The 12,939-nt window shown below is 35.3% G+C and overlaps 2 protein-coding genes across 2 annotated transcripts; both read right to left on the reverse strand.

Moving 5' to 3' along the window:
* Positions 1 to 471: 471 nt before the first annotated feature.
* Positions 472 to 3,885, reverse strand: CBG00350 (the record flags this gene model as incomplete). The annotated part of the gene is made up of 6 exons (XM_045244719.1): positions 472 to 593; positions 852 to 1,167; positions 1,292 to 1,433; positions 2,127 to 2,261; positions 2,353 to 2,519; positions 3,703 to 3,885. 6 exons carry the CDS (start codon positions 3,883 to 3,885, stop codon positions 472 to 474), a joined length of 1,065 nt encoding a protein of 354 aa, XP_045091550.1.
* Positions 3,886 to 11,229: 7,344 nt separating this feature from the next.
* Positions 11,230 to 12,446, reverse strand: CBG00352 (the record flags this gene model as incomplete). Its single annotated transcript, XM_002632294.1, has 4 exons — positions 11,230 to 11,358; positions 11,418 to 11,708; positions 11,754 to 12,289; positions 12,383 to 12,446. The coding sequence occupies 4 exons, from the start codon at positions 12,444 to 12,446 to the stop codon at positions 11,230 to 11,232; spliced, it is 1,020 nt and encodes a 339-aa protein (XP_002632340.1).
* Positions 12,447 to 12,939: the final 493 nt, after the last annotated feature.

The following is a 12,939-nucleotide window of genomic DNA, read 5'->3' on the forward strand; positions in this document are numbered from 1 at the left end:
GAGGTCCTAAGAGAATTTTCTAGGAATAACAATACCTACATCTAAGAAAATCGTACAATGAAAGTAATAAGGGAAGCTCAACAAAGCTTATTTTTCTCAGTTTCAGAAAGCTTAGAAATTCAGATTATTAAAGGAGGGGAGACAGCAAAAATTTCGGGGGACAGTTCGGGGGACGAAATCGCGCCGCGCTTATGTAGTCCATCGGTCGTCAGGCGCCTTCGCGCCCCCCGTAGCTCGGCCGGTAGCAGGGAAATCACCTTTGAACGCGGCATTAGTGATAAATTATCAAAAATCCAAAATTTTATTGTCATTACAAAACAAAGTGCAAATACATTAGTAAATTTTGAAAGTTTAGGGTTAGTTACATACATATATTGAAAGAAACTAAAAAGATCAGGTTCGGAATTGATATCTTGATTAGTGTGTAGCGTTGATGAGAAAGTGAGAAAGGGAAAAAAGGAACAAAGAGAATCACACAAATCGAGTTCCAGCACTTCGTCCCGGCTGCACCACACTTCCAGATTGAGCGTCGGTGTTGAGTGAGTGTTGAGTCTCTCCACGCTTTCCGCGTCCAAAGATCTTCATGAAGAAGCCTGTAATTCGGAGGATTTACATACGATTTAAATAGATAGTTCAGAAATTTCTATGTACATTCTTGGCAGTCACTAGAATATGTATATAGCACTCTTGATTTGTTTAGGCCTTGGTCTAGATAATGATTTAGCTATAAGATAACGTTGGATAGGTGGAAAGATATCCAGGGTATAGCCTGAAGTATAAGAGATTTTTGAAATTCAAAACATTCAAGTTTCAGCTAAATATTCTATATGTTATTCTTCAGAAGGTCTTACCCTGGATAGCATGTCTGTAGCACTTGATGATGATCATATTGGGGAGAGGGTCAATAGCTGGGTACAGGGCGATTGTGTACCCAACGAATTCAGTGGTGAATGGGAGCTCCCAGATAACCATTGGGAAGAAGAATAGGATTCCAATTGGGATGTACATAAGGACCAGTGGGATGAAAGTTTGGACGACAAGGGCATGGAAAAGTTGGGTTTGGAGGTTTTTCGTAGTAGCAGAGACAGCTGCCGATTGGTTGATGGTTTTGCGGATTTGCCAGTAGCAACGAATGCCAAAGTAGAAGACGGAGAACATGGAGGAGATCTGGAGAAAAATGGTTTTATAGGTGTGGTTGATGCAGATGCGCTCTTTCGGAATCAGACGCCATAAGCAAAACAAAAGATAATTAGTAATTTCGGTAGAGCGCCCTTGATCGCTTCTAACTTACAATCATGTACCACATACAACCGATAGCGAAGAAAATCTTTGGATCAGGATGTGGTTTTCCATCGGCGCCAGTTGGTTGAAAATAGACGATGATGTAGGATGAGTCCTTGATTGGAATACCGTAATGGTATTCGATGGTTTCCCTGAAAATATCATAAAAATTGAAACATTTTTCGTGTCTCCGAAGTGTGTTAAATAAAAAGATATACAGCAGTTTAGCTTATTCCAACTGTTATGGGATTTGTTCAGGTTTGGTGTTTCAATAATCTTACAACCTATAACTTTTAAAAATTCAATAGTCAACATCCGCATTTGGGTTCAAGCCAACTGGTCAGAAATCGCGCCCCGGNNAACGCGAAATNCTACAAAAAATTCACTGCTGAATGATGTGGCTGAGGATCAAACTTTTAAACGTTACTAGTTGCAACTTGTTGATTAAAATTAATTAGGTCAAATCCACGTCAACTTTGAAATTATTAAATTTCTTCTGGCCTAAAAGTTATTTGGGGCGCGTTTTTTGACCTGTTGGCTTGAACCCAAGTGCATCCACTTACCGTTTTCTATCGAAAAACATTGAAGTTAAGTTTCAATGATCAATAACTCTGAATATGTATTCAACTATACCAGGAACACATCCAAACCCCCTTGGGTCCCAATCTATTCATTCCCTTCTCATTCTTACAATGTGACATAGTATCGTGAATGAAGAATTTTAATTGCCTGAACCCTCTGATTACCTATGCAGCTCTACCATTTTTCTCAAGGGCGCCTGATGAATGAATAATCCTAAGGATTGCTAGACACCCCTCCCCATTCTTAATCTGAAATAAACCCACTTCATGTAAGCGTCGGTGATATCGGTGTAGTAGAAATAGATATAGCACAGGACCGCCCACCAGGTACCGTACCACAATGGAATGGCGAACAACATGTACACCCAGTTGCCAGGTAGGAAGCGTTCCGAGAAGGATCTGGAAAAATCGAAAAACAAAAATTTTGATATCTGTTTCACAAACTCTTTAACTGACATTTGACTTCCATCAATCAATAGTATTAACTTACTTATTGACTGCACCATATCTGTAGATGAAATGTACTCCGAATATTGCCATTGAGAATCCAAACAGTCCACAGTAGATACAAACCAAAACGAAACTGACTTCACGATCGAAAACAGATCCATTATAGTCACGAAGGACAACAAAGGCGGCTTTGTAGGAGTGGACGATCTGAGAAACAATAAGTTTACTGTTTCAAGTTGCTAACAATTAGTTTTATGTTTTCGATCATATAATGGACGATAGAAAACATGAATGCTGCTTTTTGGTTTCAAGAAATTGTTAATTAGGATTCGGTATTTTTCAGTTGATTTTTCGCCAGTTTTACCATTTTCAGAAGCCTGGAGCTCGGCTGTTAAGTTTCCGATCCATTTGAAATTTTTGGAGGATTTAAAACAGAAATACATTGAAAACTTTGCATTTACAGAATTTTCGACAATTCCTAGCTTTTCAGCTAATAGCAGATTTCTGAAAGACACCCCTTTTCGGCACGTTTTTGTACTGATACCATAAGAAAAGCGGGTGTCTTTCAGAAATTGGCAAATTTGTCTAAAACTAGGAATTTCCCAAAAATTCCGTGAATGCAAATATTTTGGTCTAGGTCTGTTTTACACCCTCCAAAGTTTTCAGTGTAATCGGAAACTTGACCACCGTTGCTCCAGACTCTTGAAAATGGTCAAAATGGCCGAAAATCAACTGAAAAATTTGTTCTTGTGTATCTTATTGACCAGTACTGTAATTTGAGAAATGCATGGAAACAATAACACATTCAATTTGTCCGACAACTTGGGAACCTCCCGAAACTTTAATCCTTAGTTCTGATAAACTTTGTTATTATTGGAGCAGGGCTGTCGAAAACGACGGCCGGCCGAGGCCGCGGCACAAAAGCCGAGGGGGCGGAAAGCCGCGGCCGTAAAGCCGGCCTCGGCCCTCGGCCGTGCGGGGTTGAGGGAAACTTCATTCGAAATGAAAATACTCACCAGAGCATGGAAAATCGGTGAAGTGAAGACTTTTTCAAAAGTGAGTAACTAACATAAATATAAATATTTTTGTGGCTCAAGGGAACACTAGAGAGACAATTGAATAGACGTTATAATTTGTAAATTTTTAATGTTTCTACATTTTCCCATTCTTGTTTATATTTTGGAAATCACTTGCCAAAAAAATCTGCTCGAATTCAGAAATAAAAATCAACATTTTGGTCGAAAAACCATAGTTGTGTCTTAATTTTTTTGAACGACGGCATCAGAAATTAATCAAAGCAAAAAATTGACTGTTTCGCATAGTTTAGATTTTCTTACAATTTTTCCCATCACCAGTCCTTCTTCAGATTCCCCTGGTTAATTCCACTCACCGGTTCGGTCATCATATCCCAAATCGAATAAAACACTTCGAACAAGGAAATATAGCACATAAGGTATTTGTAAACTCCCAATTTCTTGGGACTCTTTACCAGAATCAAATAGGTTAATACCAGATTCAAACATATCGATGTGAAGGCGCAGACGATCTGGAATATCCAACTTAGTAGAGTCATTTTTGGGGAATATTTGAACTTTTTCCAAGCCTTTTATACTCTTCTTTTTTGTGCGTTTTCTAAGTGTGACCTACTTGAAAGATGTTCATTAGTGACTGCTTCGAATGTATTCAGATGTCACGTTTAAGTGTTCACTGAAATACCAGTGAATAGAAGGTTAATGAGGATGTTCTGAAAAATAACTTGGTTTCTTTGATGCACCAATAAAATTAATCCGAAAAATGTTCAGGAACAGAGAACAGGGAGCGTCTTGTCCGGTGAAATGACCTGAACTCGAACCAGGCTCCTCGGATTCAGGGGAAGAGGCGGAGCTTAGGAAAAGGGCGTGGTTTAGTCAGAGGTATTGTAGTTTTGAGACTTTCTGACTATTTCTCTGATTTTACTAAAGATCAGGTATTCAATAGTGTTTAATGGGAACAGGAAATAAATTTTAGAGAGACGCAATTTTTTGAAAAAAAAAAATCATGGAACTGGATTTGAGAAAATTATAGTAAAATCAACACTGGATTATTACGAAGCATTTTATTCTTAATTCAAAAAAAAAAACATTGAAAAGTTAGTGAAACAGCAAAACTTCTTCCAAGTTGTGGGGAGTTTAGATGTGGGGAAAATGGGAAAAAGCAGTTGGATACACTAGATTTTAAGATTTAAAATAGCTCAAAATTGGTCCAAAACTAACGAAAAACGATTTTTCATTCTAAAACCTCCATTTTCACCTTTTTACCCACACTTTCAGAGCTTTTGACCCCGATTTTCGAATTGCACGCCCTCGAAAACCCCCAAAAAACACTTTAAAAAAGAAGTTGCCACCGGTGGGATTCGAACCCGAGACCCCTAGATCCAAATTCCTTCGTCGAAAATCCCACTATGCCATATGAGCAATTTTTTAAAAAATTGCTAGAAAATTGATGTTTGGGTCAAAAATTAGGTTTTAAAAGGGTTTTAAGCAATCTTTGGCTCCTTTGAGTGATTTTCCAGCTATTTTCGAGGATTTTCATTTTAAAATCCATAAGTTCACTTTTTAGAAAGGCTTAAAATTTCAATTTTCTTTTCACAAAAAACAATCAATACCTAAAACACCTGATAGAAGACAAAAAAAGCTGAACTAGACGCTGTTAAGTTATACAAATAAACACCTGTCAGCATAATAACATTGAATGTAATATATGTAATTATCTATACTGCTAACACTAACATTAAATAACACGCAAAGTGGTTTTTTTCCTCCTCTAGAGATTGCTTGGCTGCCATACGGAAATTCCGATTTCCTGGATTACTGTAAGACATATCAAAATGTGGTCAACTAACAAAATGTTTGTCTTAAAATGAGCAATATTTTATTAGTTGACAACTTTTTTATATCTTTAACAGGAAGTGAGATAATTGAGCTCAAAGTTCCAGAATTGAAATTGTTTGTCCCACAGGCGTATTGTCAAGTTTGACACCACTTATCCTGGCTACTGTAAGAGATATCAAAAAGTGGTCAACTAATAACATATTTGTCTTAACATGAGCAATATTTTATCAGTTGATCACTTTTTGATATCTTCGACAGGAAATGAGATATATACGCTCAAAGTTGACGATTTTCAAAAGAAGAGGCATTCTAGTACAGTAGTGTTAAAAGTATTGAAAACCTGCTAAAACAGGTCCAAACGTTTTGTTTTGCCTAATTTTTCAAATTACACACTATTTTAATTAAGATTTATAGTCGTTTTGAGTTATTTTCAACCTGCTTCAATCTCATTTGGCGATTTTCATGAACTTTTCTTCATTTTGACCCTTTTGACTTGAATTTTAAGCTTTCTAACTTTGATTTTCGAATTGCCCGCCCTCGAAAACCCCCAAAAAACACTTTAAAAAAGAAGTTGCCACCGGTGGGGTTCGAACCCGAGACCCCTAGATCCAAATTCTTTTGTCGAAAATCCCACTAGGCCATATGAGCTATTTTTTAAAAAATTGCTAGAAAATTAATTTTTGGGTCAAAAATTGGGTTTAGAACGGTTTTTTGAGTTAGAAATTGTGTAAATTGTGTGTTTTCTTCGAGATGAATAAACTCAAAAGGGGGCTATTTTGGAAGTCTTCATTTTGACGCCAAAACTGAAATTCTAGGCTTTCAGACAGCTTCAAATACTTCAGGAATAGGAACTTTCAGTCACTAGGGAAAGAAAAATCAGAAAAATCAGAACGAAAAATAGTTTAGTTGCAAAAATAGTCACTATTTTCTACATTTTTCTTGCTAATCCTGTTTCTTGAGCAGCTCACAGCTGTGTCTATACAGAGTGAGCTACACAGATGTTGTGTAGACCAATACATACACACATCATTGTTTTAAATTGGTCAAAATTTGATCAGAAATATCTGAAAGGGAGTTAAAACTGAAAATTGATTAAAATTCCTAACTTTCAACTTTGAGTCACCATCGCTGAGCTAGTAGCAACGAAGCAAGTGTTTAGGAAGTTCAAAAATCTAGAGAAACCATTTAAAAACACAATTTCCAGCCAAAAAATCTTTCCAAACCCATTTTTTGACCCAAAAACCAACTTTCCAGCAATTTTTTCAAAAATTGCTCATGTGGCCTAGTGGGATTTTCGACGAAAGAATTTAGATCTAGGGGTCTCGGGTTCGAACCCCACCGGTGGCAACTTCTTTTTTAAAGTGTTTTCCGGGGGTTTTCAAGGGCGGGGAGTTCGAAAATCGGGGTTAGAAGTTCCGAAAGTCCTGTTAAATGGGTGGAAATGTGAATTTTGGAATGAAAATCCTCGAAAATTGCTAAATTAGCTCGAAACGGATCAAAATAGCTGTAAAATCACTCACAGGAGTCAAAAATTAGCCTAAAATCCTTTCAAAACCCAATTTTTGACCCAAAAATTAATTTTCTAGCAATTTTTTCAAAAATTGCTCATGTGGCCTAGTGGGATTTTCGACGAAAGAATTTGGATCTAGGGGTCTCGGGTTCGAATCCCACCGGTGGCAACTTCTTTTTTAAAGTGTTTTCCGGGGGTTTTCAAGAGCGGGGAGTTCGAATATCGAGGTTAAAAAGTCTGAAAATCTAGTCAAAATGGTGAAAATGGGGGATTTTGAGTTTAAATCCCTGAAAATCGCCGCTATTAGTTTTGAGCTATATATCTCATTTCCTGTGAAAGATATCAAAAAGTGGTCAACTAATAAAATGTAGCTGATAATATGATAAACATTTTGTTAGTTGATAACTTGTTGATATCTTTTATAGGAAACGAGATATATGGGACGATGTAGAGGGAGGGGGTGTCCAATAGTTTGGAAAATTCCAATATATATAAAGTGCTTGATTAAATTGAAAAAAGAGCAAATACGAGAAAAAGAGAGATTTAGAGAAATTTTCAATTTATCAAAGTGAGATTTATATGAACATTTTGATTATGAGGAAGTCTAGAAAAAAAAGAAGAAGCAAATGTTGAAACTCTAGAGTACACGAACATGGAACGATACTCAGCGTGATCCAAATTTTTAATCAGAAAATTTCATTCAGAAAAAAAAGTATGTTCCAAATAATTGGTAAAATGGAATGGATAACTAGAAAATGATTAGATCCTTCAATATGGTTTGCGAAAATTCCGTTAAAATTTTTAACTGGGACGAGATCAAGTTTTTTAAAGCTTTGAATTAGTTTGGAACTCCTGACAACTCTCAAATCAATCACTTTCAGGTCGTGAAGGCCTGCGGTCAAAATGTAAAGTAAATTTAGTTATGCGGATTTTGACGCAGATTATTCGAAATTTCAAAAAGTTCAGTTTGAGTAATATGACTAGAATTCTAGAACTCGATATGCAAAAATTAAACGTATTCCTAACAAAACAGAATTAGATTTTTCAAAGTTATTTTTATTTTGCTAATTTTAAAGGCATAAAAACTGTGAATTTTTTGAAAACGCCCTAACACAAGCTAATTGAAACCAATTTTCAAAAAAACGTGTTTCAGAATCATCATGAAAAGTTTATTTTTTGAATGCAGCCAATTTTTCCATCGGCTCAGCTTACAATTAGAAATAAATAGGATATCCTGAAACATTTTTCTGCAACAAATATAACAACTTCGAAAGGGATCCCGCATTTTCCTCTAATTCAGGCGCTCCAGACATCATCAACTTGGATATGATTCATAAATTTTTTTGAACGTCATTAACGAAAACCATAACATCTTGATTTTTTAAAAGAAATGGAACGAATGGTCAGGATTTTTCAAAAAACACGAGTCACTCTATTTCTTGTCGTCAGCGAATTTTCAAAAGGATGTGCCCTGATTACTTCTATTATATGTTTTTTGTGGTTTGATTGGAACTTTTAAAGAAACCGATTTTTAAAAAATGAGAACAAGGGAACAACATTGGGAAATCATTTTTTCTAAATTTCAAAGTTGATCCTGCTGCTATTTGGTTGATGAATTGTTGAAAAAGTTTAATATTAAAATTCAGTAAAACTGGAAAAATTTTTGGACTAATTTATTTCTTTGAAGTATTACAACACGTGTTCCCCAGCACTCTGCCATTTTAAAAATCACAGTTCTCCTCCTAATTTTTAATCACCAGACAAATGGTATTGAAAATTGCTTCGACCAGACAATATTAAAGAGTAATGTATCTACAAAATGTTATGAAGTAATTTAGTTACCATATACAATTTCGTCCAGTGACATCAAACTGATCACTAGCCGGAAAGTGCACGTGCAAAAGTTGATCAATAGAACTTTAAGATCAAATTTCTCAAAAATTCAAGTGGAACATTTTCACAGGGAAGTGCTTAAGCTGGAAATTGGGGTTTGTAATCTAGATTTCAATTTTAAATATAAAAGAAATTTTGGAATTATTTATTGTTTCTTCAATATCGTGAAATATCGTTTGTTTTGGAGTTTAAAAACAAAAGGGAAACAGGAAAATTTATTAACCTTCCAAAGCGACGAAATATCAGAATTTCGAATTTTCGCAAACTCATTAATTAGACAAAAAGTGAATTCGTGTAGCTTGGACTGTTCCAGAATATTTGGCTTGGCTTTTCAAAACTATATGAAACAAAAAAAATGTTGAAGAAAAAAGAATCTAGAACACTGGGGTCTAGAAATTAAAAAAACCCATGTTTCTAAATAATGAACAGTTCAACTAATAAATTTCATTATAGTCGTCCACTTGGGTGGATAAAACATGTAGATTATCAAGTTTTTTGGAACACTTCGACCTACGTAAGTCATAAATTTGACAATATTTTCAGTTACACAAATCCATTAAGTTTATTTCTTTGGAGTTTTCCACAATATGATATTTCCTGTCTGTTTTCACAAATCCAAAATTTCGAATATCAGATTTCCCCCTTTCTAGAAATTTCAATCAATGCTAAATCCTTCATAAGAAGCTTATTTTCCAGAATCCTCCTCCTCCACACCTTATGTCTCCTGAATTTTCCTCTTTCCGTGACTTCTGACATTTTTGAAATTTCTCTATTTGTATTTGAGTGATTGGTCACGTCTTCTTATCCTCTCTTCACAAATAATCATATCTTGCTGAAGTAGTTTAATAGAAGATTCTCGAGAAATCTTGTTATTGGATTTTAAACAATATTGGTAAACAATCAGTGAGTGCGTTGTGGGAGGATTGGCCCTCAAAAAATTGTAGGAAAATAATAAGAATTTTTAAGGCGAATGTGAATAATAAGGCGAAAATTTGATTTGAAATTTGAATTAAAATTTTAGCCAGGTCAAAAAAGTGCATGGGGATTTTGGAGGAAGATTTCAGTTTCTTTTTTGTTAGGGTAAAACCTGTATTAGGAGGGCCGGTGCTTCTGTTTTTTCAAGGTACCTACGGAGGAACCTTCTATTACAGGGGCCCTTTCAATTAGAGGGAGCCTTCTAAATTTTCCGGAAAGTTTTTCCAAAAAATTCCTTCGACAAATTCGATGAATTTTTGTTCAAAGTGTAGGAGAAATTCCAACACACCATTCTGAATAGGTCCTTCTATTACGGGGGTCCTCCTATTACAGGGGGCTCTTCTAATACAGGTTTCACGGTAACTTAAAACACACCGTTTTGAAATTAATAAAAACTTAAAAACATTTTTCTGAAAAATCAAAAAGTCACCTGAAAATTCCGTTTAACCATTGAGAAATTTTTAAAAGTGCCCAAATGATCAAGATGAAAATATAAAACACAAAGTCCAAATAATTTTTTTCAAAAGCTAGAATTAAATTGAATATGGTGTCCTGAAATTTTCGCAGTGACCTTTTTACACTTCAAAAAATGTATAAACTGCCAGTTAACCTGCCAGTTAACCGCCAGTTAAACTCTCCGTTAAAATATAAACTGTCAGTTATCTAAAAACTTCTGGCCAAAATAATAAATGTATTTTCTCAGGGGAATGATGAAAGCAGAATGATGTGATTTTGACTTTTAGAATGAAAAGTTTAATAGTTGGGTATGACTACACATTTTTCCGGAATAACTTGTTCTTGATTTTTGATTTCATAGCTTGATGAAGCAAAGTTTCAAAAAAAAAGAGAAAATATTTTATTAAAATATATTTTTAAAAAGAGATGCTGAAACGGAGGAATCGTCAGAATTTGAGATTTATGCAGAATGTGGAACATCTGAATTAATAAAAAAGAACTCGGCGCGACTTAATTTAGTTTTTCACTGGTTTGGTGCTCCGCTTCTCACTTTTTCTTACTTCTTACATTAGAGGGCCACGTAATCTGAACTAATTTTTCGAGATTTTCAAAAGTTGACAGACTCTCATCGGATCAGACAGACGCGTCTTTAATATATAAGGAAGATTTTATTTATTTTTTCCTATTTACCAGCCTGTTTGCCGCGCCTCCGGCGCTTCAAACAGCTGGCTACGCGGCAAACAGGCTGGTTAAACAAAACAGTATTGCCCGAAACCGATGACACATTGAGATTGATCCAGTATTATAGAGGAAAATAGAATTTGTGAAACTGAAAAAAAAAACACTTTAGAAAAAGTAAAAGAATATTTCGTAGAAAAAATGAGTTTTCATGATTTATGATCAGCACAAAAGAGAACGTGTAAATAAAAAACAGTATCATACGTAACAGGGCAGTTAGAGTCTGTAGATCTGTTGGTCACGATTTCCATAAACAAGAATTTTCGAGTTTTATCATATTGGCGTAGACTTTATTTTCAAAAAAAAATGTTCGGCAAGAAAAATAAAGTGACACTAAATCTGAGTTCATAGGTTTTTCTGTTTGGCACGATGTCCGAAGTTCCAAGTTTCAGACAAATTAGCGTGAACTCGTTTATACATGTTGGAAATCAAATAAAGCAGTTTGATAAAAAGTTGTTTATCACGAATGATCTCCCTATTTCTCCCATCCCGAGTTGATAATTTTGTGGACGATTGCCTTCATCACTTCTCCTGACATAGCTTCGATATCCAATCTCTCCACATCTTCTTTTTTAACTGAATCCATCTTAGACAACCATGCATGCTGAAAAAATTCAAAGCAACAATAAAATTGATAACTTTTGAAATTTCACAAAATCTTACAATAACTCTTCTCAAATCAAATTTTATAGCCAATTCCACACGATATTTGGGAATATCCTGACCCATTGAATCGTATATTATTGCTGGTGCAGCTCTTTGATAGACGGCACGTGTTCCAAGTTTACTAGCCACATAGAGTATGTCGTCAACATATTTACGAGCATGATTGTAGATCGGAAATCCGTGGAGAGCATCCAGATATTGTTCCAAACAACCATTGGACTTTGTTGTGATTGGTAGACTATTTGATGAATGAACTATTTTAGAAGACTTCATATGAAATCTCAGAATCTAAAAACGAAAGTGTTGAAAAACGAAAAAGTTCCGAAAGCTCACCGCTTTGGGCACGTAAAGTTGAGCATCTTCGTACTCAAATGCAAAAAAATGGCTTTGTTTTTCCGGTGGTTCTACACGGTAATCAATGACTCTTGGCTGATAGAATCCTTCAACTGTCAGAATCCGAATATCTGATTCCACCCGAATCACATTATTTTTCACAAACCCACAGTTCTCATCCAACAGATCATTGATATTTATTACGTTGTTCTGTTGGACACTTCTAGACATGTTCTGGAATGTTCGAACTCCAAGATTATAGCTCAAGGATGCTTCTGGATCGCTATAATTGTGGAGAGAAATGGAAACCTCTGCTTCAATTTTCCAAGGAGTTGCAGGCTCGTCAACCAGCTTACATTGAACATAAAGTGTTAACATATCATGGGGATCGGGAATAACAATCCCATGGGTCCAGGAAATATTCATTTTTTGAAACCAACCACAACCAAGCGGACCTCTTTCGATTACTCTAGGTATCGCTTCGCGAATGTTCGCAAACGGGTAGGACGTTTTGAAGCGTCCAAGAGGGTAGCGATCTGAAAAGAAAATTCTTGAATAGTGCTTAAGCAACTTCTGAAATCAAAGACGACAGCTTTGGACCCTGATTTTGGAATTTGGAAAATACTCACAGTCAGGTAGGTATTCATCTCTCAAAGGTCTCTTTTCTGGAGAGAAATATTGAAAAAGGAACATTTGTTACAACGGAAATTGTTTTTTTCTGGTAAGGAATAAACAATTTCTAGAGAATTATAATTCTGATTGTGAGTTGACATTGTGGGAGATACGTGGAATGGACTAGTTACTTTCAAGTTAGAAAAACATTTGTGGTTCACGGGGAATAATTTGCGAAATTTGATTTTTTTTCTTATTTCTTGTCGCTTTTCTCGATACAGTGTAAAATTAACTTTTTCGGCACTTAAAAATTCTAGGTCGAAATTTTTTATTTCAAAATAGGTAAAAATTATGAAGGCGAGGAAAACACACAAAATGAGCCAAAGAACGTCAAATTTGGTTAAGAATTGACGGAGGAGATACATTTTTCAGAAAATCAACTGAAAATTTCAATTTTCGAGGTTTTTGCAGACCTGTTCGAATACCACCGATCACATATTTTTTTAATTAGGTAGCAATTGTGTAAAATTTTATGAGGAAAATTTTGATATAAATTTCTCCTAAAAAAATTAAA

This window comes from Caenorhabditis briggsae, assembly GCF_000004555.2.
Source record: "Caenorhabditis briggsae complete genome, chrIV, whole genome shotgun sequence".
Classification (NCBI taxonomy): Eukaryota; Metazoa; Nematoda; class Chromadorea; order Rhabditida; family Rhabditidae; genus Caenorhabditis; species Caenorhabditis briggsae.